Source organism: Ipomoea nil, unplaced genomic scaffold (assembly GCF_001879475.1).
Source record: "Ipomoea nil cultivar Tokyo-kokei standard unplaced genomic scaffold, Asagao_1.1 scaffold2480, whole genome shotgun sequence".
Classification (NCBI taxonomy): domain Eukaryota; kingdom Viridiplantae; phylum Streptophyta; class Magnoliopsida; order Solanales; family Convolvulaceae; genus Ipomoea; species Ipomoea nil.
Genome location: NW_017618908.1, coordinates 2,093,758 through 2,118,380, shown reverse-complemented (window position 1 = coordinate 2,118,380; position 24,623 = coordinate 2,093,758). Strand labels below are relative to the sequence as shown.

The 24,623-nt window shown below is 34.1% G+C and overlaps 2 protein-coding genes across 2 annotated transcripts; both read left to right on the top strand.

The window, feature by feature from the left end:
- Nucleotides 1–3,082: 3,082 nt before the first annotated feature.
- LOC109153339 (peroxisome biogenesis protein 3-2-like) lies at nt 3,083–7,622 on the top strand. The gene is made up of 7 exons (XM_019301245.1): nt 3,083–3,367; nt 3,822–3,983; nt 4,078–4,277; nt 4,438–4,568; nt 5,443–5,570; nt 6,270–6,497; nt 7,111–7,622. Exons 1-7 carry the CDS (start codon nt 3,360–3,362, stop codon nt 7,367–7,369), a joined length of 1,116 nt encoding a protein of 371 aa, XP_019156790.1. The 5' UTR covers nt 3,083–3,359; the 3' UTR covers nt 7,370–7,622.
- A 13,105-nt stretch (nt 7,623–20,727) lies between these two features.
- On the top strand, nt 20,728–23,191 carry LOC109152731 (wall-associated receptor kinase-like 1). Its single transcript, XM_019300381.1, has 3 exons — nt 20,728–21,581; nt 21,716–21,757; nt 21,877–23,191. Exons 1-3 carry the CDS (start codon nt 20,744–20,746, stop codon nt 22,956–22,958), a joined length of 1,962 nt encoding a protein of 653 aa, XP_019155926.1. The 5' UTR covers nt 20,728–20,743; the 3' UTR covers nt 22,959–23,191.
- Nucleotides 23,192–24,623: the final 1,432 nt, after the last annotated feature.

Genomic DNA, 24,623 nt, shown 5'->3' with positions numbered 1-24,623 from the left:
AGTAAGCATGACCAACACTCTGGGACGAAATTCACAATTATCCTATAACTTAGGGATGAAAAATGTAATTTTCACTTTTTTTTTTTTTTTTTTTAATAATAACTCACAAATGACATTCATATGATATGGATGTAAGATCCACTTTAAAAATGAGATGAACGTGCAAAGATGATGATAGTCTAATACATCATTTTATAAGCAATTTTGGTAAATACTCCGTATCAGTGTTGTAAAACTCGACCTTCTCGGCGCTAGGCGGCGCCATGCCGTGCCGCTTTTGATTATAGTCAGTCATTACTCGGTCGGCCGCCTAGGCGGCCAACTCGGTCAAAATCGGCCAACTCGACTGAGTCAATCGATTTCGTCCGATTTTGACCAATTTCGTCTGATTTTGACCAATTTCGTCTCATGTTGTCTTTCATTAATTATTGATTTTAATTTTATTATGCTGTTATGACTTATAAATTATCGTTATTTCATTTATTTGAATGTGTTAATTGATTGAATGTTAAAAACAGTCTCATTAAAATTGTCAAACTACAAGTTTGTCACTAATTTTTTAAATTTTTTTGGTGCCCGCCTAGCGCCGCCTAAATTCTGCCTAGACGCTGCCTAAACCTCCTAGGCGCTAGGCGCTGCCCGGACGCTCTGCTAGCGCCTAGCGCCTACTGCAACCATGCTTCGTATATAACAAGAAATCAACAGTACTTTTAGAATCCAAAAAAAAAAAAAAAAAAACAAACAATACTTATATATTTTAAATGGGCTCACCTCACCTAGCCCATATACTTATTTAGTAAAAGCCCATCTCTAAAAATTGGGAGTAGGTCAGTGGCAAATTATTGTATGGATCATGGTGCACACAATGTTGTATGGACTATTATAAAAAGTACATTTTTAATATACTAAATGTACATTATTTTTGTATTGAATGTACATTATATAATATAATTGTATACTCAGTACATAAATAATGTACATCCCCTGAATACAATGTACATTATTTTTATATTGAATGTACATTATTTTTGTACCGAATGTACATTATTTTATAGTATACAAAATATAGTGCATACAACTTGTGTGGACCATGGTCCATACAATAATGATTGTATATCAGTTATCACTATCATATTACAACATTTTTTGATATTTTATATTCCGGGCCTTTATTTCTAAGATAAAAAAAAAAATACAAGTATTAAGTGATCGAATTGATGAAGTTTCATTATACCAAAAGATTATGTATTTGATTCTTGTCAAAATTCTTTTTGATAAAATCAGCCGCACATAATTTTTGTAGTGTAGCTTACTTTTCATGTATATATAATTTCACACATTAAATTGCCTCATATGATTATTTTGTAGGGAAGAGAGTTAAATACACACTCAAAGCATATGTTAGAACTCAATTAGGCTCTCGAACTTTTGAAAGTTACAATTAAACACATTAACGCATTACTTTAGTGCATCAAAGTCTAAAACACTAACAGCGACTTGCAATAGCATGTCAATAATACACCCGTAGAGCTCAGGCAACATTCTGGTTAGTGCGACTTTTTCTAGCAACCAAATTGATCGACTTCTCCGTCATTGGAGATGGCGACTAGTTTGGTCTCCATCAACTGGAGATGGAGATGGTGACCAATTGGTCGCCATCTCCAATGACGGAGAAGGCGATCGGTTTGGTCGCCGTCTTCGTCGTTTGGTTGTCGAAAAATATTGTGCTTGTCTGAATATTGACGGAGTTTTGCGGTGCATTATTTACCTGTTATTGTATGTCACTATTAAGATTTGGGCTTTGATGCACTAAATTAATATATTAGTATGTCTAATTGTAACTTTTAAATGTTCGAATACTCAATTTACTTTTAACATAAAGTTTGAGAGTGTGAACATTATGAGACAAAATCATGAAGGAAATAACATTATTCAGTTTTCTATTGTGTTTGCCAATTCACAAGTATATAATAAATATCAGAACGATATATTAGGTCAATGGTCTGCGTATAAAAAATTGTATATAAAGCCAGTGGCCTGTTACTCAAAGGTGCACACTGAATTAAGTATGTCTTGTCCCCAAAGGTTGAATTAAGTATGTCTTGTCCCCAAAGGTTGAATTAAGTATGTCTTGTACCTTTAGCGGGTAAAATATTATAAAAAGGTAAACTCGTCTAAGTTATTCATAACTTATGATTCATACTAAAAAAAATCAATAGACAATTCTGACAAAAAAAACTATATAATTACCATATAAATTAACCGGACAACTTAGCTGGATTTACCTTATTATATATATATAGAGTTAATACCCAAAATCGTCTTCGACTATAGTGGTTTTTCTCAATTTCGTCCTAAACGACTTTGGTGACCTAATATCGTCCCAGACTTTTGTGTTTCGCTCAATTTAGTCCCAGACTTTTGTGTTTTTGCTCAATTTAGTCCTTCATTTGTTATTCTGTCCATTTGGTGTTAAATAAATAGACAATTCAGTAATTTTAATATTGGCATCTCTTTACTCATAGACATGTGAACTGCGAAATCCTTTTTTTTTTTTTACGAATTACTCCCAGAATTACTCCTAAAACTACGAATATAAAATTTGATTTGCAGGTCCGGGAGTAATTCTGGGTGTAATTCGTACAAGAAAGAGGAATTTCGCACTTCACAAGTTGAAAGTAAAGAGAGATCAATATTGACATTACTGAATTGTCCCTTTATTTAACACCAATTTGACGAAATAACAAATGGAGGACTAAATTGAGCGAAACACAAAAGTCTGGGACGATATTAGGTTACCAAAGTCGTTTAGGACGAAATTGAGAAAAACTACTATAGTCGAGGACGATTTTGGGTATTAACTCTATATATATATATATATATATATATATATATATATATATATATATATATATATATATATATATATATATATATATATATATATATATATATATACTATGGAGTATTGGTTATTTGGTACCCCTAATTACCGAATATGGCCATATTATAAGTTGAAGAAAAAAGATGAGTAGTTGGGATTTTTGTTTAAAATTAATTTTATAAAAGCCAAAAAAAAAAAAAAAAAAAAAAAGGAAAACTCGAATCTTGTTCAGTTCTTGGTAATTGGTATCACTGAACTCTTTATGGTTTCAACCCTACGCCCACTCCTCGCAGATAACGAATTTGCTCCGACGCATCGGTGTCGGGCTCGGTTCGAATTCCGGTCGGATCCCGCTGAGCTATTCGGGTTCTGCTTCCTTTTTCGCCCTCTCGACATTTCCGCACTTCTCCGACATCTATAAGACTCGACGAAGGGCCTATCACGTTGCTACTGAAAGTTGAACGGAAACTGCAAAATGATCATGTGAGTGTAGAAATTCCCATCTCTGCTTTCACCTTTCTAGCTCTTCAGTTCGTTTGTGCTATCAATTTTGAGCTGTGATTCAATCGAATGCAGGTTTTTTGCTCTATTTGTGTATGGGTTTGATTTTATACGTGGAAAGAAAATAATGTGGAAATTGTACACTTAATTGTATATTTGAGCTTGTTGTGTTTGAAGATTAGGGAGCCACTATAAGGAAGTTGAAAGATTAAATTTTCATAGAAAATTTATGCATTCTCCTCTTTTGAGTTGCTTGCACAATTTTAATTTGATCAAGTGGCGTGTGCATTCATTTTTAATTCATTGTTTTCTTTGGGCTTACGAGTTTTCTTGTCTGGGTAAGTTTGAAATTTGCGGTCTCTTGAGAATTAGGTATTCTTAAATAGCAAGTTTTGTATTTCCATTTTGTTTTAATTTCTCCCTTTGTATGTAATAGGCAATTTTGGAGAAGGCATAAGAAGAAAGTTTATGTTACCCTTGGAGTTCTAGGTAGTGGGTTTCTATTGTATAAGCTATACGATGGGCACAGGAGACGGATATTCGAACTGGAGAAAGAACTCGAGGCTGATATGAAAAATGATGAACTCATTAAGGCCCAGTTAAGATTTTTTATTTTCTTTTTCCTACATTTTCTGGTGATCACATTTTTGTTGTTTAGTCACTGACTTGATGGTTATTTTCTTAACTGATAGAATGAAAGAACATTTCGAGAACATTCAAATAATAGCGGATTCAACAACATTGCCTCATGTAATGCAGTATTTAAGTAGTCGAATATCAGAAGAGTTGGATCTCATGCAACTGACTGAGAAGTTAATGAAAGGAAAAGATCAGCCAAATACCCTAACAGCTGCAGAGAAGCTTGAGCTATGGGATAGGCTAAAAATCTTGAGTATGGACTGGCAATCAGCCAACCACTTACCTCTGTCTCTCTATGTGTGTGTGTGTGCTCAGCATGCGCTTGTATGTATATTATAACTTATACGGGATAATTGTAGATAATTTTCATCTTTCGTACTGAATATTTTTCTTTATATTGTGTGACATTCTAGGTTTCACAAGAATGGTGTTATCTCTCTGGTCTATGACAACACTGAACCTGTATATTAGAGTTCAAGTCAACATATTAGGGAGACATCTTTATATTGATACCGCGCGTCGCTTAGGAAGTTCTTACCAAGAAGTAAGAATCAATGCTTTTTCCACCTGGTTACTCAACAGTAAAGTTTCATATATATATATATATATATATATATATATATATATATATATATATATATATATATATATATTTCATCCATATTATGATATTATTGATAAGGATATGTATGGATGTATTTGATATTCAGATAGGCCAAGTGTTGCTAAATCAATTAACTTTTGAACTAAAATTGAACTTGAACTTGCATATTCTTGAAATTATTTTCCCATATGATGTGGCTAAATGTCATAATGTTTATGGAGTGGTTTTCTTTAACATAACTACATAAGAGGAGATTCTACACATAGCTCCCGTTTTTCAATTTTGCCCTTCTGTTACCACTGCTATCTATAGTCCACCTTCCCCTCTATGTCTCCACCACCAGGAACCACCCACTAGCTGGCAGTCACTCAGTCAATCCTCTTGTTTGCCAAAACCCTCCCATGTTAATCACCTCTGCTACCCAACAGTCTTGTGGTTCTCAAATGGTTGAGAAATTGATGCTTCAATTCAGTCATTGGTACGATTTGCGTAAGTTCTAATTTGTGAATGGATTTTCATTGCTTCTGCTACTAGTTGGGTGCTGATTTTTTATTGTTACTAGGAAAGTCAAAAAGGGCTGCCAGACAAGGAAAGCCAATATAGATGAGTGAGTGTGGAGGAAATGTCAATTAGTTGGCAGCTGTGGTGGGAGATAAGTCAAGGACTGTGGTTTTGGTGGTAAGGAGGAAGAGGAAAAGGGCATCTTCCGCTGGGTAGGAAAGTGAGGGGTTTAAGCAGGGGCGAAGGGACCTTGTAATCTGGTTTCCATTTTTGGTCGCTTATTCCTAAAGCAATATTTTTCGTTTAATTGCAGGAGGAAGCGGATATAATTTACAGGGATGACCAGCAACTGTTTTTGGCCAGTGCAGATTATCTTGCCAATTATGGTCTAACTACCTTAATTTCAGATTTTGAGGCAGCAACATCCGAAGTCCTCAAGGGGTTAGCATCTCCAAGTCTTCTTTTACTGGTTTTTCATCTTGCATATCTTGTCATCTCTGCAAGCAGCATGCTAGGTTTATGTTTCTTCACCAATAATCGAGCCAAAACAGTGGAATGCAATTTTTCTGTCACACTTTATTTATATAATCGAGTTGAAAAAAGTGGGCGGGGATAATGATTGGATGATACGTTAAATATAAAGCTTTCTATACAGCCATGGCTTTCCCAAATTGAATGCTTCCTTAAGCAATGAACTTACTTTATGTGTTTAACAGTGAGAAACTCCAAAGCAGATGTTTGCACATGATTCCTCGGGGGCTAGGGAGTTTGGGTGATGGTGGCGGGTTTGAAATAATATAGCACTAAATCTATGACACTTCTGCCATAGCAATCTTGGGAAATGGTCGTTGTTCTACTAACAGCTAATTTTTGTGACTTGGTCCTCCTTTAGTTGTAAATTGATTAACAAATTCGTCATCTAAAAGTAGAATAAAATTATTGAACTGAACTCTATTTGCTTAAATTATGATTAGGGAACATAACATCATTACAACCCATTCCACGAGCAACTCTGTTTGATGTTGTCAATGCTGTAGGGGCTATTCTTCTATATTGTATTGTTTTTTCTGTAATCATTTTATCATATCTGAAATATTGTCACGCAGATCTTTTAAAATACACAAAACTCTTATTTTGCAGGAAACAGTTGAAGGACGTATTCAGCACCACTATCCTTCATGATACCGTTGTGCAGATATTGGATAGGTTCATGAGCATGGGAAGCCCTCATCATTGGCTGCGGTATTTGATGCCAGAGGACCCCAAGATATACAGCCTTGCTGCACCTTCTAGCAGCGACAACACAGATCTTTGTCGTGCTTCTAATTTTGAACAACTCATGCAGGAGACACGGGCAGTGTTATCCAGGTACTTCTGTTCTTTTCCATGTTCTGCAATGAAATTCCTTTAAGGTGATATGAAGTTGCTATCTTTGTGGCCGTAGTGCATAAGGGAACATTTTAAAAGAAAAGGCTCACCTAACTATTGGATTTTGCTTTAAACGATGCATCAAAGCCTTATAGGCTACAGATAACAAAGCTACCATTGCCAACACATCTAAAGAAAATACATTGGCCCTGTTTGGTAACATAGTTAGCCTATCAGCCACTATTAGTTGTTTGACTTGGTTAAATAATCAATATGAGTGTTTGATTAATTAGCTTTTTGTAACAACTTATTGCTCAAAAATGCTAAAATTCAAAAAGCTGTTCAAAGTAGCTTTTTCTATCAGCTTTTTGAGAATGTCATTTTGTATGTAATAAGCTAACAGCTAACAAGTAATTTACCAAACACTTTTCTACAATCAGCTAATGCTATCAACTAGTCAAACTCACTAACCCAATCAGCTAACATCGAAAAACAAGAATAATACTTCCCAGGGTTCTATGTAATAGCCCTGATAGAGAAATTTGTCTGTATCGTTCAGTTTCTTTTGGCAGTCGGGTTATCTTTGACTGATTACCCTTTTCTTCTGGGACAGTGCTGAATTTGGGAATGTAGTCGACGTGTCATTAAAGACAGTAGTTGATGCAATGGTTGAGGACATACGAGTGCAATGCGGGGAAACAAATTTAATGGTGGGCATGCCCTTGGCCAAACTTCTGCCAAGACTCGCTCACCTTGGTCAGCAACTACTCGAAGAACCCAACAGGAACAGGTATATCCAAGTTATCCAAAACTTGCCGGAAGTTGAATTAATTTTCACGCTTTTATATTCAAGCACGCCTGTCGTCTCATAGTTTAGGGAGAGCCGTTTTTACGTGTAGTTTCAGCATAGGCTTGGGATGTAAAGAACTATAAAGGGCGCTTGATGGCGGCCCTGTTAATTAAAGATAAATGATCTGACATAAAATTAGACAAAGGTGAAGGTTGATTTCTGGGTGTTCTTAATATGCTTTTACAGTAATTCTTTTGCTCCATTTGTTTCGCACTATTTGAACCTTTATTTGTACTGGGAATTCTGCAGAATAAGAAGCCTTTTTCTTGTTTTTTTTTTTTTTTTTTTTTTTTTTTTTTTTTTTTTTTTTAATTTCATGTAATAGTAAAGAGCCTTATTATAATAGTAAAGAGCCTTAATGAAAACCACTCATATTTATTTCTTGTTCAAAAGATTAGTGCAATAAATATGAGTGGTTTTCATTAAGCAACAGTGGTTTTGTGTATTTGAAATGATAATTGGTTGCAACATTAATTTCGTGGAGGCAGTGATAGGTTGCTCACAGCCACGCTGGCACGAGATCCTACAATATGATTGGCTGCATACATCCCTATCTCTAGGTTCCGCCACGTGTAAACATGGCAATTTACCCCGGTAATATTCAAAGGGGTTGTTATTTGTACCACCCTTTAATCAAAAGTGGGTATAAAATATCTTGAAATTGTAAAAAGGTGACAACTTTCATTAATTACATAAGTGGTGTAAATAATCAAATGGGAGTTATTTTGCTATTTGCTCTGATGGAATTAATTAAACTGGAGATCCAGATTAATTAACCCGAATAGATAAATAAATGTAACGAATATGTTATTAAAATGATAATAGGGGTACGAATATAGTCACGGGAAGTGATATTGTATTGGTTGAATTTATAACGCTATTACAGAGGTGTGAAACGTGTAATAACAAGACAAGAAAAAGTAAAGACATAAGATGCCTTGATTAGGACACCAAGGAAGGATTTTATAGCTTGTGTCGCCATAACAACTCCGGGAGACGCAGAAGTGCTGCAGCTATCGCCGCGCGACTCAGCCAAAGGGCGGCCGACCCCATGGAGGCCGAGCTCGGGTGGCCAACCCCACGGGGGGTGCACGCTCCTTGTGGGTCGCTTGCCCGGGGTCATTGCTTCGGGTCTGGTCCGTCCTGGGTCCATCTGTAATTATTCCATCATGCTTCATCTTGATCAAACATCATTTATTAGGTGTAATTAATAATTTTTTAATTCAAAATTTAATTAATTAAAACATTAAATTTTTTAAAAAAATGAACCCGTCGGAGAAGGTAAGGGGCTACCTTCTCCGGTGAGAAGGCAGCCTAGTGAGTCGCCTTCTCCGGCGAGAAGGCAGCCAAGTGGGTTGGTTGCCTTCTCCGATGAGAAGGCAACCCAAGTAGAAAGCTACCTGGGTCGCCTTTTCCGGTGAGAAAGTGACCCATTGGACTGCCTTCTCCGGTGAGAAAACAGTCTTTCGCCTTCTCACCGGAGAAGGTGACGACAAATTCTATATTTTTTTTTTAATTAATATTTTAGTTGTTAAAAAATAATAATAAATATTAATATTTAATCACATTTAATGATGATAGTGCAAATTACACTTTTATATTTACACCACCTATTAAAGAGATGGTGTAAATGACAAATTGGAGGGTAAATAGAATTTCTCTATTCAAAAGATTAAAAAAAAAAAAAAAAAAAAGATCAGAAACTCCCTTTACACACATGTTGGTATTCGAAATCCCAATATTGCTTTAGTGCATCCTCTGCACTCTGCCCTTCACACATAAATGCACAAACCCCATTAGTTCATTTTTGTTCTCCGTACAACCCTCCTTAGCTTTAATTTGTTCGTTTCAATCCCTCTACACCCACACCCAATCCTACTCCATATTATGTATTCCTGAATCCTGACAGAATTCCATTTTCGTGAAAGAAGGCCATAATAATCGGAAGTCCAACCACAAACATTTCAATGCAAGTCTTGCAGGTTTACAGTAAAAGTCTTCAATTTCTCTCTTTAAAAAAAAAAAATTAAAAGACAATCTTAAAAGATCTCCCAAACCAAACTGGGAAACAGATGATAGACATGCACTGCGATGGATTGATGGACAGATTTAACAAGTCACAGCTTTCTACTTCAGATTTGGACCATACCAAACGAATGGTCAAGTTCCCAATCAATCGAGCCTGTCAAGTCTTTGTAGTGTTATCACAAAAAAGTGATGTTTCTTGTAAATTCACCTTAGTGGTCTGAATATATATATATATATATATATATATATATATATATATATATATATATATATATATATATATATATATATATATATATATATATATATAGTCTTCTTCTTCTTCAATTCGTTGTTTCCAACTCATCTTCTTCTTCTTCTTCTACTCTTGGCTATTCTTTTTTGTGCAGTTTTGTTGGATTTGGGAGTTGAACATAGCCAATTCCTGGATATCCAACAAGATTGCACAAAAAGATAAGCCAAAGATGTATGATTTTCAAGATGTTTGCCAGAACCCTCCCTCTGCTGCATGCCCAACAGTCTTGTGGTTCTCAAATGGTTGAGAAATTGATGCCTCAAAAGAGAGTGTTTTACCATGTATGAAATACTATAATTTTTAAAAAACAAGCAAAGAAAATTACAACAGCAGATTCTGGGCGGAAACTTGTTACAACTTTGAGAGCTTTGTTATTGGTGTTGATTTCTGGGTGTTCTTTATTTGCTTTTACAGTAATTCTTTTGCTCTATTTGAACCTTTATTTGTACTGGGAATTCTGCAGAATAAGAAGCCTTTTCTTATTTTATAAATTTCATGTAATAGTAAAGAACCTTATTATACTCTTTCATAATTCACGTAATTGCTCTTTATATTTATTGGTTAACTCGTTATTAGTGTAAATATGAACACTATGATCCTAACATGAAACCATTGGTTGGATTTAAGTTTGTTTGTATAGATAAAATGGATGAAATATTATCTATGTAGAACATGTCTTTGAGTAGCTTGAAGCTCAGCTCTCAGAGTTAAGAATGAAATACATTCGAATTGTGCTCTTTTTGTTTGATTATAAAGATGATATTTATACTAGCTATTATAGGTCTACAATGTAGAAATGATTAAAAATAAAGTAATTACATGTATCCTTTGTGCTCGTGCTCTTCACAATCCACTATGATATGTTATCAACGCAAAATCCTTTGAGCATAATTAATTGTGGGTTGGACATATTGGACATTTGTGGGCAAGCTATTAGCTCGGCTGTTCATCTCCTTGTCTTAAACATTGACTTATCAATTACTCAACCGAACTCCTTAGTCAACTATATATTGAGCTAAGTATGGGGCCTTAGTAGTAATTCCCTCAACTATATATTGGTATTTTTGTTATTCATATCAAGAGTTACTGAGTCATATGCGTTAAATAGAATATTGAACTATACATACAAATGTAATTAGGTTATCAAATTGAAAAAAATGCAATTAACTCAAACAGGTTTTAAATTATGTAATTATACTAAAATGACTTGTTCTCCTCATTAATTATATGTCTCTTCACTTATGCAGCATTTTTTTTTAATCCACTTATATATGTATTTTTGGTAAATTCATTGTCCACGATGAGGAAAAATGTTAAAATGGACAATGGATTTTCTTTTTAAAAAGTGCCACATAAGGCTCAATTTTCAGTTGTCAATCCTCTTTTGGATTTGGTTATGTAGAAAGAACATTAAAGAAAAGTCAAAAGATAATATAATAGCAGTGTTGGACTGTTGGTATAGGAAAGGATTAAGAAATTACTTATGCATGGAAAAAAATGGGCTGGTGGAAATTAAGGAGAAAGAAGACAAAAAGTACATAAACAAATTAATTAAATAAACAAACTTTATATTGACTTGTTCTATCTCGTAATTAATTAAATTTTTTTACAAAATAATAATTGGTATAAAAATTGATATTATACTAATGTGGTGTTACCACTTACCACATGTAAAAGGAGTTAGTCCCTATGTAATAAGTGAAATTTTGAGTACATTCCTAGTTCATTATGGTAGGATTTTTATGATCTTTACGTGGTTCATTTAACAATGTAAACACAATATTCTTTGCATTAAGTAAGCAATAAATAATATTTTTGAAATTTCATAATTGTTAAAAGTTTTCTTCAATTTCATGTTCATTATTCTGTTTATGTTGAGTTGGAATAATTAAATCCAGCAATTATACCGTGGATCATGGTCCAAAAACGACGTCGTTTTTTTTTAAGTAAAGAAACGATAGTCGTTACAACTTAACAGAGCACGCATTTTTGGTGTGTGGACCATGGTCCAAAAACGACGTTGCTTCTTAAAGAAACGGCGATCGTTAAATATAACGAATCTCACATTTCTGGTATATTCAGATCAAAATGAAATTACATTATATCTAAAATGAAACTGAATAAATTTTTTCGCATATTGTGTTTATATTATCAAATGAAATTGTAATTAAATTGAAATGATAATTTAGTTGTGTTGAAATGGAACTACAGTATGTATCAAATGAAACTGAATAACATGCATGTGTTACATATTGAGTGTATATTGTCCAATGAAACTGTAGTTATATCAAAATGATACTTTAGTTTTGTTGCAATGAAACTACAGTGAATATAAAATGAAATTGAATAACAGTTTCACATATTTGAGTGTATATGTCCAATGAAACCATAGTTGAATTATAATTATAATTTACTGGTGTTGTAATAAAACTACCGTGTGTATAAAATGAAATTCAATAATAGGTCTCAATGTAATAAGACATGTATAATGTCAAATGAAACTGTAGTTGAAACAAAATGAAACCTTAGTTGTGTTGAAATGAAACTACAACGTATATAAAATGAAAACTGAATATGTTATACAAACGGAATTAATTACAAGAAACAAGTGTTGTTTCTTTTCATTAAAAGAAACGACACTATTTTGGACCATGGTCCACATTAAAATTTACCGAGGGCGAGAAGGGTTAAATGTTAGCCAACCTAACCAAAATAAGGTCTCAAATGAATGTACATGCAATTGAAATGTGTTTCGGGGCCACTATTTGAGAGTGTGCATTTTGTAAATCTTGCTTAGGGTCATACCTGATAGACTGAAATTAAGAAGGCGAATAAACTACGTACTCTTATTAGGAGTTGAACTTGAAACTTTATGTTTACCAAGTCAATAACTTGATTAACTTGGCTGGGTCTTTCAGAAGAAAAGAAAAAAAAACTTGGTTGGAATTGCCTTTATTATTATTATTAGAGTTAATTTCATTTTTGGTCCTAAATTTATAGGTGACAGACCACTTTTAGTCCATTTTTATTAGAACATCCACATTTGATCATAGTATTATTGTGGCATGACCATTTTTGGTCATCCGTCAACAAAATCTTTGAAATGTCGTTAAATACAAAGACATTTCGTTAATTTTTATACAAAGTGAGTTGATCCCGTCATACTTTTATGTTTATTATTATTATTTTTTTTTTTAAAAAATCTGTCATTGAAGACTGAAATGATTTTGTATATAACGGCATTAAAACTATTTTGTTGATAGAGTATCAAAAATGACCATGCTACAATAATACTAGGACCAAATGTGAATTTTCTAATAAAAAGAACTAAAAATAGACTGTCATCTATAAAATTAAGACAAAAAATGAAATTAACTCTTATTATTACAAAAGGCAACTGGACATGAACCACAGAGGCTAGACCGGTGCTCACTGCGCACAAGGAGCCCCCCTCACTTTGAGAGGTTACTCCCACACTGCTGCTGGTGAGACTCGATCCCTAATCATTATTTCAAAATTCCACCTCTATAACCAGTTGAGCTACCCATGCGGGCAATTAACTATTATTATTATTATTATTATTATTGGGTATAGTGTGCAGCTTCTATTGGACAAGACAGTTTTGGGACTTTGAGAGCACTGCACGTACATCACGTGCCCCAAAATATATTGGGAAGGAAGTTGATCAAAGAGAAATACAATTTGTATATGTATTCTTAGAAGTGATTAAAAGTAATCACACACACTTAATCTTTTGTCAAGTCATCGTGTGGAAATCTAAAACTATGTATTAAAATATTATTATTATTGGTGTTGTTGTTATTTAAGTGATGAAGGAAACTCAGAGTCTTTTTTTTTTTTTTTTTTTTTTTTTTTTTTTGATGTAAAATAAATCACAATATGGTCCGGGTCTTTCGCTGTCTATCCAACGGTCCAAGTCCACTCGAAGAGAATCGAACCCATGTCATCCTGAAATTCTCCCCCACAAAAAGAGTTTATTTGCCACTTGAGCTACCCTGTTGGGTTCACAATTTGTTTAAATCTTACTCATGTATAATAATAGATAAATAAATAAAGAGATGCTACACACTATAAAGACTTTGTGTAATGAGTTTGAACAAAAGTAATATGACATGTAGTAAGTAGTGGGTCAAAATGTCAATGTGGAAAATTAAATTCCAAAGTTGAAGCAGAAATAAGTGAAATATGTTAAAAGGAAAAAATAGAATAGTGAATAGAGAGATGAGGGAGAAAGGATGATAGTCTCTTCATTATCATCTTCATCTACAACAAGCTAAGTATAGAGTATATATACATAATACAAAGGTATTAAATTGATGCAATAAATGTATAACAGTTACATACGTTACAATAATAATGTCCATAATGATGATGAATTATAACACTCCCCCTTGGACATTATTTGACCACGATTTCGTCTCGTAAAAAAAAAACTTGCTAGGAAAACCCGGTGGGAAAAACCTAGACAAGAAAAGAGTACAATAGAAAATATATTCATGCCTCATTAAAAACTTCACTAGGAAAACCACGTGGGAAAAACCTAGTTGAAGGAAAGAGTACATGATATATGTAAAAACATATATTGTATTTGGTCGCCTCATTAAAAACCTTAACTTAAGAAAAACCCTGTGGGAAAAACTTAGTTAAGGGAAAAAGAGTACAACCATAAGCCTTCAGGGCGCAAACCGCATAATCTTCAGGATTTTGGGGTTTGTCCATTTAAGCAATTATTTTGCAACTTTTTCCTCATTGTCATTACTATATCATACTCATGCCTCGTTAAAAACCACACTAGAAAACCCAATGGGAGAAAAACTAGTGAGGAAAAGAGTACATGATATTTATGTATTTATGCGTTGCAAATAGTGCGCAATTGTTAGTCTTTTATGACTTAATCTTCAGGATTTTACGTTCAATCTTCCGGATTCATTCAAGTAAATGTACTTCCCGTTGTGTTGCAAATAGTGCGCAACTGTTAGTCTTTTATGACTTAATCTTCAGGATTTTACGTCCAACCTTCCGAATTGATTCGAGTAAATGTACTTCCCGTCTCCCCCTGAAGATAACAATCTTCAAGTTCTACATATATTTCAAAATTTGAAGAGATGGATTGGACAAATCTTCTGGATTGTCACTATAGTGTACAATAATCTTATGGCTCTTCTAGAGCTCATATAACATTTGTGCAACACAAGTGTTATTGTCCTCATTTTGAACATTTAGGAAAGTTCATTGTATAACCAGTTTGGGTTTCGCATTGTGGGGATCAAACAAAACAGCCAGTACCCAAGTAGCCTATTAAAACCGAATCATGGTTTCTTACATAAATGTCATGTCTTTGTATCTCGAAGATACCGGAGGATATGTTAATCATTATTCAAGTACTTCATTTGTAGGGGGAGAGCACTAGATTTTGCTAGCAATTTCATCGCAAATATGTTGCGATTATAGAACTTCTGGTTCTATAATGGTGCTCCAACGATAATGAAGTAAGGGACTTCGAGTCCAAAAAGGTTCCTTATCTGCTTCAAGAGATTATTAGGCAACCTTTAGTTTGATAAAAACATGACACTTATATGCATATAGACATATGAAAAAGCATTTTTAGATGTAGGCTGACTGGTGTATATAAAAAAATCTTCAAATAAAAACTCGATCTCCAAGTCGAGATAATACTTATAGCTTTCACAAGCTTTTGTTTCAAAAGTCTCAGTCTTTAAACATGAACTGACATCATTAAGCTCTTTATATCTTTTATTGATGTTTACACCATCAATCTTGACTGAGATAATAAATAATAAATAAGTTCATTATCAACCCTTTATCGAGCACACAATGGTACATATTATTCCTTCAATGAGGATATTAACTCCATTCGCAACCCTTTAAAGAGTAAATAATGACACATAATAATACTTAAAAATCCTCATTTTGAGAATTATGAATCCATCAGGGATTTCTCAAGATAAATTTAACTGCATATCTAAATTTATTATTCTGCCAATTGTATTATGTAGCAGAACTTAATGCCATTTACCGTGGGAGATTATATTTGATTAAAATCAATTAAGGGTCTCTGCGTGAACTCATAGGCTACAAACTCGTTTTATCACCTCATTATTCTTATTTCTCTTTCATGCACACACTCATTTGTAACCTTCAGGGTTAATGCTCAAATGGTGTATTGTTATAAAGAGAATTTATTCATTTTAGCGAGTCAAGCTATGCCTTAATTGCTCCTTTATATATTAAATAGTCATGGCACTTCTGGTGCCTAACTCTGGATCCAGATTATCATATAACAAGCAATTTGTAATGGCAATAGTGTTGTCGACAACTATAACCTTTTTGTAAAACTCCCATATTTGTAAAAGTAATGGCAATTTCTAAAACAACCAGATTCTAAACATTTCCCAAAGATATTTTGATCTGGTCATTCCGCATCCCTAGTATTACGTTTGTTTGGTGCACCTATAAATCTTACCAGGGTTTTTCGTCATCTGGACGAACGTCTGCAGGACATAATTGTTCAATCTATTTCAAGAGTGACAATATTTCTTTACTAGATCTAGTATTATGATCCATATCTCTTTCACCGATAGATCTCCTACACTTCTAGTGTCAAGGAGTATCGATAGATATGTTTGGTCCAAGGATATAGGACCTAGTCACTTCTTTTATGATCATTATGATCAATAGATGTATTTGGCAGATTATTTGCTAAAATCACAAAATAGATTATCTTTTGAACTTCCAGTTCAATCTAACTAGTACATGGATTTAAATAATGAAGATGTTTTTATTCTTATGAAATTTCTTGGCATTCCAAAAAGCTACGAAGTAGTATATTATCTCCCCCTAATGCCGAGAAACAATCTTCATTAGGAATGTAGTCAACGTACCCAATTATATGTATTGATCCCCTATCATGGGCTTTCGGTATTTAATCAATAGATGGAGGTTTCTTTGGTAGCCCTTTTAGAGGTACGTTGTGGTGGTGATATAAAAATAGACTGCGCAAATAAAATAACGCAGATAGGGAAATGTTACTTCTTAAACCACGTACTAGGTGAAAAAGGGGGTATAACAATCCTTGAAGGATTGATTTGTGATATGCATCGAGTTAGACTTAGTAAAAAAAACTTGACTCATAGTAACGTCAAGCAATCCTTCGGGGATTGATGGGATAGGTTGACCATTTTTGGTCAAGAATTCATTGTCAAGATTCATCCTAAAAGGATGACTTAGAGAATTAAAATCCTTAATCTACCTTCTGGGCAAATAAATATACAAAACAATGAGGGCTATAAATTTAAATATCATATGCCCAAATCTCATGTCAAAAAGTTTCTATAGCAGAAACTAGCATTGTAAACATGTCATAGCCTTTAACTATTATCACATGCAAGCTAAGGTTTAGCAACGACAGGTGCAACCTAACCATATTGAGAATTCATGATATTGCCACACTTATAAGTAGGGTGATGAATCTCAATAGCTATGGCCTATAACAAATAATTAATTGCCAACAAGAAATAACAAAAGCTGTTATATGAGCCTAATCAAGAGATTATATGCTAAAAGTTGTCAATTAAAGAGAAGCATGCAATAGCATGTGATATAATTGTCCCTTATGTCTTGGACACCAAACTCTCTATTGAGTCATGCACATCCATTAAAGAGTATCATGTTTGGTACACACAAGGCATGACATGACAAGAGATATTGTTTATTAATTCATAAATTAGAAAAATGAGAGAAGTACCGTTCGTCGAAGAATAATGAGCACATGTTCGCTGCCGGGCCCATTCATTCCTATTTCGGGGAGTCAAAAATAGCACTTTTCCAAGCAGGCTCTCATTTTATTTCATAGTTTCATATCAGCATGAAAACATCACAAAACAGCAAGATATACAAGCTGAAGACGGCAGAAAATTTTCAGAATTTTGACCTGGATTGCAGGATTTTCTGGGGGAAAACGGTAACACATTTTGACACAAAGTTTGGCAGATATGTAGTTCAGCAAGTCTAGAACGTACATAAAAATTTTCATCTCAATCCAAGGTGTGGAAGTATTTTTTTCTGAAATTTTTCACAACATTGCTCCAGGCAGAAAAATAATTGGCAGCACACTGCCAAAACTTTACAAATTTTTCTGGAATAACCAAAGCATATTTTTAACAAAATATTTTTACAGACATCAAATATCACGAGTCTAGGTTCTCCAGAAAAAATTTCATGCCAAAAGGAGTTCAACAAGTATTTTTCACGAATTTAATTTTCAAACTGCGCCTGTCAGAATTTTCAGGCAGTGATTACTATGTGTAAAAAAAATCACAACTTGTTTGCTTCAGGCAAACCAACATGATGTGAGTCAATTTTAACTTTTGGACAGTAGCATAGCATTAGAAATAGAAGTTGCAAACTTCATTCATGAGTCATAAATCACCTTAAAGATCAATCCCATTTGAGGTCTTATAGACCTTTATTAAAAACGATCCAATGACCAAGCATATTTGCCAAGTAGGAAAGGCACGGAACTCATAAAGTACATTCCAACAAAAAAACTAAAATTTTGATGTCTTTTTAAAAAACAATGACATTCAAAATACTTATTATAATCTGGTCATGTACTACTACAGGAGTACAAGGTGACTATCACATATGACAATGAGACGCACACTATTTTAAATAATTTTTAGTTATGTACTTCTACTAGAGTACAACGGATTCATGTACAATCCGAAAAGGTACCATCCGGGAAGTAAAAACCCGTCCAGAAAATTAAACATAGAGAAGTAAATTCTAAATTGTCAAATAATTTCGGGTGACCCACGAGAATTAACTTCTCAGATCATGCGTCCATTTTGTACATTAATGGATCACAATAATTTATTGATCATAGGATCATACGATCCTTCAGGGATCAACTTAGACTCTAAATCTTTTCGATCAAATATTCATAACCGATGGTTTAGACTAAAAGGTGTCAAATAAAAATTAGTGCTCTAAGTGTTTACCTTCTGGGCAAAACAATATTGAAAATATGCACTTTTATTGTGTTCAAATACTCACATTTGAGATATTCAAGATTCAAGACTCATGCCATATAATTTTATGATAAAAATTAGCACCATCAATATGCATGAATTTGGAAAAATAAATCATTTGACTTCCAAAACAGAATTAACTCAATTTGACATTAGTCATATAAATTGTCGTAGTGTTATTATCATATAACTAGTGCTATGAATTCGCCTTCTGGGCAATGCTATGTGTAAAATTCATGTTGTAACCACTTGTTGATCATGACAATCCTACAAGGACTATCGTATAATAAGTATATAAATCAATGACTTTAATTTTTCATCTGGGCAAAGCACCCATTAAGATTTATAATAAATCTTAACATATATGGCCTATAACAAATAATTGTTATGTCACATTTTCTTCTATGATATACACATAGCCATATTGCATAAGAGAGCAAATTGTGGCACAACAATAATTGTCATGTAATAATCAGTAGTGTCACAACATTATATATTTCAATTAAGCTCTCAAAAAAAATTAGGCATCAACAGGATGGACATGCATATGACATATTATTATCTTAAATAATAAGCATAGTCAAAATTATCTAAAAAGATAATCACTCATCTAAGTTCAAGTAATCTATGCCTTTTACCACATTTCAGTTTATAATTTGACATGGTATAACAACATTATGCAATATGATTGTATTGCCTAATAATAATAATAATTTATTGACATAATTCAAGGCAATAATATGAAGTGCATAATCAATCAAGTAGGCATAGATGATGTAGCAGTTTTAATCAAGTAGGATCAAAGACAAAGCTCGCTAGAGTATGGTCGAAACTCTAGCATGATTTTCCAACCTTTGATTTGATTTTCACTGTATTTCTATGCTAAGAAGTGTACTCCCACAAGCTAATTTTGCTTTGATACTGGGTTTATAATATGCATACGCACATATACATACAAAAAATTAGTCATAATGCATATGTTATCAGGTTCTGGAAATGGATAATACAAACACACATATCCTTATTAACATGGTTAAAAAAAAATTATCAAACTGGATTCTGTTTGCTGCCTCATTGCCACGACTAAGTGGATTATTAGCAACAGAAGAAATCAAAGGGACATTACCAATACTTAGCCAATTAAGAGCATTAACACTAGGAGCACTAACACTTTGTGATTCATTAACAGTGGTATTCATATTATCAAGACCAGAAAATCAGAAACAATAGCACTATCACTAGCAGGAACACTAAGTACTGGTAGTGTGGTTTGAGTAGCTCCATCAAAGGTCCTATGACCAGCCAAATTACCAAAGGTAGGCCGATTAGGAACAATGATTTCATGTGTTCTATGACCAGCCAGATCACTTTGGACCAGCCGATTAGAAACAATTGAAGATGATAAGCTCACCACACCAGTACTTTAAAGTGTGACCAGAAAATAGAAGTACCTTGAAGAGCCCCAATCTCCAACCACTGTGATAATCGCCACCACACCAGTACTTTAAAGTGTGACCAGAAAATAGAAGTACCTTGAAGAGCCCCAATCTCCAACCACTGTGATAATCGCCGGCCTGGAGCCTCTGTTGGTTAGAGCTCGTGCTGATAACGTGTTAAAAGGAAAAAATAGAATAGTGAATAGAGAGATGAGGGAGAAAGGATGATAGTCTCTTCATTATCATCTTCATCTACAACAAGCTAAGTATAGAGTATATATACATAATACAAAGGTATTAAATTGATGCAATAAATGTATAACAGTTACATACGTTACAATAATAATGTCCATAATGATGATGAATTATAACAAAATAGTAGAAAAGTAGGACGGATAGATCCTTCCTCTCTCCCTTATAAAGATTCATTGAATACGTTCTAACAATAACACAACACAAGCAAAAAAAAAAAAAAAATGTGGGGTGGAAAAGAGAGATCAGTAGCGGCAGCTATCCTGATGATGATGAGCTTCCCAGCGATGCTCACTTTCGCATATACAGCAGATATGTCTTATGAAGCAGATCGGTACAAGCGAGATGGGATATCCATGGTTCCAAAGGGTTGTCCAGATAAGTGTGGCAACGTTAGCATCTACTATCCCTTCGGAATTGGACCTGACAAAAGTTGCTATTTGAATGAATGGTTCCTCATAAATTGCACCAAATCCTCATCCCCTTATGGTGTCCAGAAGCCCTACTTGAGGGCCTTTTCCGATGGCAAGAACAACGGCGTAGGAGAGATTCTGGGCATTTCCTTAGAAGATCAAACAATAACAATCCAAGAGTCAATCTCTCCTCTCATCCGCGGATCGGGGGAAAACAATAATTCATTCTCCATAATTGGCCGGGGTAACACAGATTTATCTGCAAACCCATTCCTCTACTATACAGGCTACAACAAGTTCATGCTTTTCGGCTGTGGCAACGCTCTCCTCACTACTACTTCGCCTGGTCGAACTACTCAAAGAATTCAAGGTGGTTGCACGTCGGTGTGCCGCAAAACCACCGAATTTGAACGACCTTGCTACGGCATAAACTGTTGTCAATCTAGTTTAGGCATCAGTGTAGTAAAAATGCCGTACCAAGTCAACCTCACAGACTTGCCCGAAAATACCAGCAACTACGCCTTCATTGTTGCTGAAAATTGGTTCCCTAAAAGCTTACCAGGTAGCCGACAGGAAGAGGTAGTTGTTCCGGTCGTTTGGGGGTGGAGCATCCTATACGACTACTTGCAGTTGCCTCCATCCTCCTCATACATCTGCCTCAATGGAAGTTATAATACTTGGTATTGTGAATGCCAATATCCAAACAAAGGGAACCCTTATTTAGCAAATGGATGTCAAGGTATATTATATATGCTATTAATCTATATTCTCTATAAATAATGTTTACTGTTTGCATTCTGGAAAGGCTGGCTCAAGATAGATTTTGTTGTTTTACTCATCATCTGCATTCCATTTTCTGTTCTTCTCATGCAGGCAATGATAAGCTCACTGTCAAGCAACTATCAGCTATTATTGGTAAGTTAATTAAAAGTACAGTTTGAAATAGATATCAATGTAATTAAGTTTATAATAAGGATACTATATTCATGTCAATCTAGCTAATTCTTATGGACATTCTCCTCACTCAATCTCAGGTGTTTGTGCAAGTTTTGGATTTTTGCTGTTTTTATTGGCTTGCTTTATCCTCTATAAGACCATCAAGAAGAGAAAGATGAAGAAACTGAGGCACAAGTTCTTCAAGCGTAATGGAGGTCTGCTATTACAGCAACAACTCTTAGCCAAAGAAGGCACCATAGAGAAAACTAAGATTTTTACTGTAAATGAGTTGGATAAGGCCACTGATCACTTCAATGCCAATCGAATACTAGGCCGAGGCGGGCAAGGCACAGTGTACAAAGGAATGTTAATTGATGGGGAGATTGTTGCAGTTAAGAAATCGCAAGCTGTGGACGAGGACCAGGTGGAGTCATTCATCAACGAGGTTGTCATTCTTTCCCAAATCAATCATAGGAATGTTGTCAAACTATTGGGATGTTGTCTGGAGACGGAAGTTCCTATTTTGGTTTATGAATTTATACCAAATGGAACACTTTTCAGCCTCATCCATAATAATTTTGGCGACGAGCTCATTCCTCTTTCATGGGATATTCGCTTAAGGATTGCATCAGAGGTGGCTAGTGCTTTATCTTATCTCCACTCCGCCACATCAATTCCCATTTACCATAGAGACATCAAGTCCAGTAACATCCTTCTAGACGAGAAATTTCGAGCTAAGGTTTCAGATTTTGGAACGTCTAGATCTATTTCAATTGACCAAACTCACTTGACTACTGTAGTGAAGGGGACATTTGGTTATTTGGATCCCGAGTATTTCCAGTCTAGTCAATTCACAGATAAGAGTGATGTTTACAGTTTCGGAGTTGTCCTTGCTGAGCTCCTAACAGGACAAAAGCCAATTTCATTTGAAGTTAATGATGATGAGGATCGGAGCTTGGTAACACGTTTTTTATTGTCCATAGAAGAGAATCGTTTCTTGGAGATTCTTGACAGAGAAGTTTCAAAGCAAGGTAAAAGTGAAGATGTTATGGCAATTGCGTTGCTTGCACAACGTTGTTTGAACTTAAACGGAAAGAAAAGACCTACCATGAAAGAAGTGGCTGCGGAGTTGGATGCCATTAGAGCATCTCATCCTCAACTCCACTCCCCTCGGCCTTGAAAACATTGGGAATTGAGTCAGATTTCACCGTTTAAATTTTACTATATATTTTCCTTTTTTCACAGTTTAGGAGATGTCTTTTTCTTATTGTTTAATTTTAGGTAAAACTAAATAGCCTTAGAGTGAGTCTTCCGTGACATGTCACATTGATCATTATCTGTGATAAGGGTCAGGTTATGATGGCTATATAAAAATGTAATACTAATAATGAATAAATTGTTTGTTATTTATAGGGAAAAAAGTAATATTTTTTAGAAAAATTATAATACTTCTCCTAAATGGAAAATTATAATACTTTTAGAGGTGCTTGGTAGCCATGAAAGCTTCAACTGGTGGGAAAATTATTCCACGTTTGGTGCAATCTTTGATTTAGGAAAGTTAGGGCCAATGCAAATTTAGTTCCATATTATGAAGGATAGTAAATCCCACCTAGAGGAGGTAAGATTTTTTTTTTTTTTTTTTTTTTTAAGGTGATTGGGGATCTACCAAATTTATTCAATTACGTATTTATTCTTTTTAACACCAAATTAAAAGTCTTTTATAAATATAAGAAATCCGTCTCTCCCACCATTACGAAGGATAATTAACAACACTATTGATGGAAGAAATTTGTCTCCCCCAACACGTTTTTACATATGTACTATTTTGTATTTGAATATTATATTCTTTCAGCAGTCTAGAATATTTTTACATATGGTTTATTAATTATGTTTTTTTTTTTTTTTTTTTTTTTTGGCAAGGTTATATTAATGATTTTAAAAAAAATCCTAGGAAAGCTTAAATGAACCAAATATCTTAATTAATTTTCAAGGTAATTTAATTCATATTTTCAATGGTAACACCAAAAATGTTAATTAAAATTTTCCCTGCAAAGTTATTCCATAAAATATAATGCATTACTTGAAAATATTTACCCAGAAATTTAATTGATTGAAAAGTTCCAAACGCCTTCTTAAATCAAACTTTAATATTTAGAGTTGAATAGTTATTTATGGAAAAAAAATGTAATACTAGTCATGCATAAATGGACCCAGGATCTTTGTCGTGCTTCTAATTTTGAAGAACTCATGCAGGAGACATGGGCAGTGTCATCCCAACTATTGGACATATTTGGATGTATGTGGTCAATCTATTAGCTTGGCAAACAAGGTAGGTGTAGGCCGGGTAGTAATTCCCTTTAACATACACTAGTATTTTTGTTAAAGTTTTGGTTTGAAGGAAGGAATTATGGAAAAGATGAATTGTAATTTGGTAGGAAAAGAATAATGTGTGAATAAAGTAGGAATTCGATCAAATTACGTTGTTTGATATGGAGAAATAGAATTATTGAAATTGAGCAGGAAAAAAGTGGTATAAAGATTAAAATACTCTTATGTAATAATAATAGTAATAATAGCCAAGGGTAGTAGTGTCATTTCATTTCTTTTTCTTTTTTCTCACGTCCATTGAATTGCAATTCATAGGAATTCATGGGGTAGCCTATGAATTGCAATTCAACAAAAAGAGGGAATTGCACCAACCAAACAACGTAATTGAGACATCCATTGAATTCCAATTCAACTACAACTAAATTACAGTGAATCAAACGCCCTGTAAGAGTTAAGGGGTCGTATATGAATTATGATATTAAAGAAGGGGTTAATTAATAGGCTATTGAATTATACA

What these genes read in the sequence shown, in the direction of transcription:
- LOC109152731 (XM_019300381.1), top strand. Translation starts at nt 20,744, where the DNA reads ATGTCTTATGAAGCAGATCGGTACAAGCGAGATGGGATATCCATGGTT. An exon ending in TTTAGCAAATGGATGTCAAG is followed by an intron (nt 21,582 to 21,715) that starts GTATATTATATA and finishes CTTCTCATGCAG; the next exon opens with GCAATGATAAGCTCACTGTC. An exon ending in GCAACTATCAGCTATTATTG is followed by an intron (nt 21,758 to 21,876) that starts GTAAGTTAATTA and finishes ACTCAATCTCAG; the next exon opens with GTGTTTGTGCAAGTTTTGGA.
- LOC109153339 (XM_019301245.1), top strand. An exon ending in ACATCCGAAGTCCTCAAGGG is followed by an intron (nt 5,571 to 6,269) that starts GTTAGCATCTCC and finishes CTTATTTTGCAG; the next exon opens with GAAACAGTTGAAGGACGTAT. An exon ending in ACACGGGCAGTGTTATCCAG is followed by an intron (nt 6,498 to 7,110) that starts GTACTTCTGTTC and finishes CTTCTGGGACAG; the next exon opens with TGCTGAATTTGGGAATGTAG.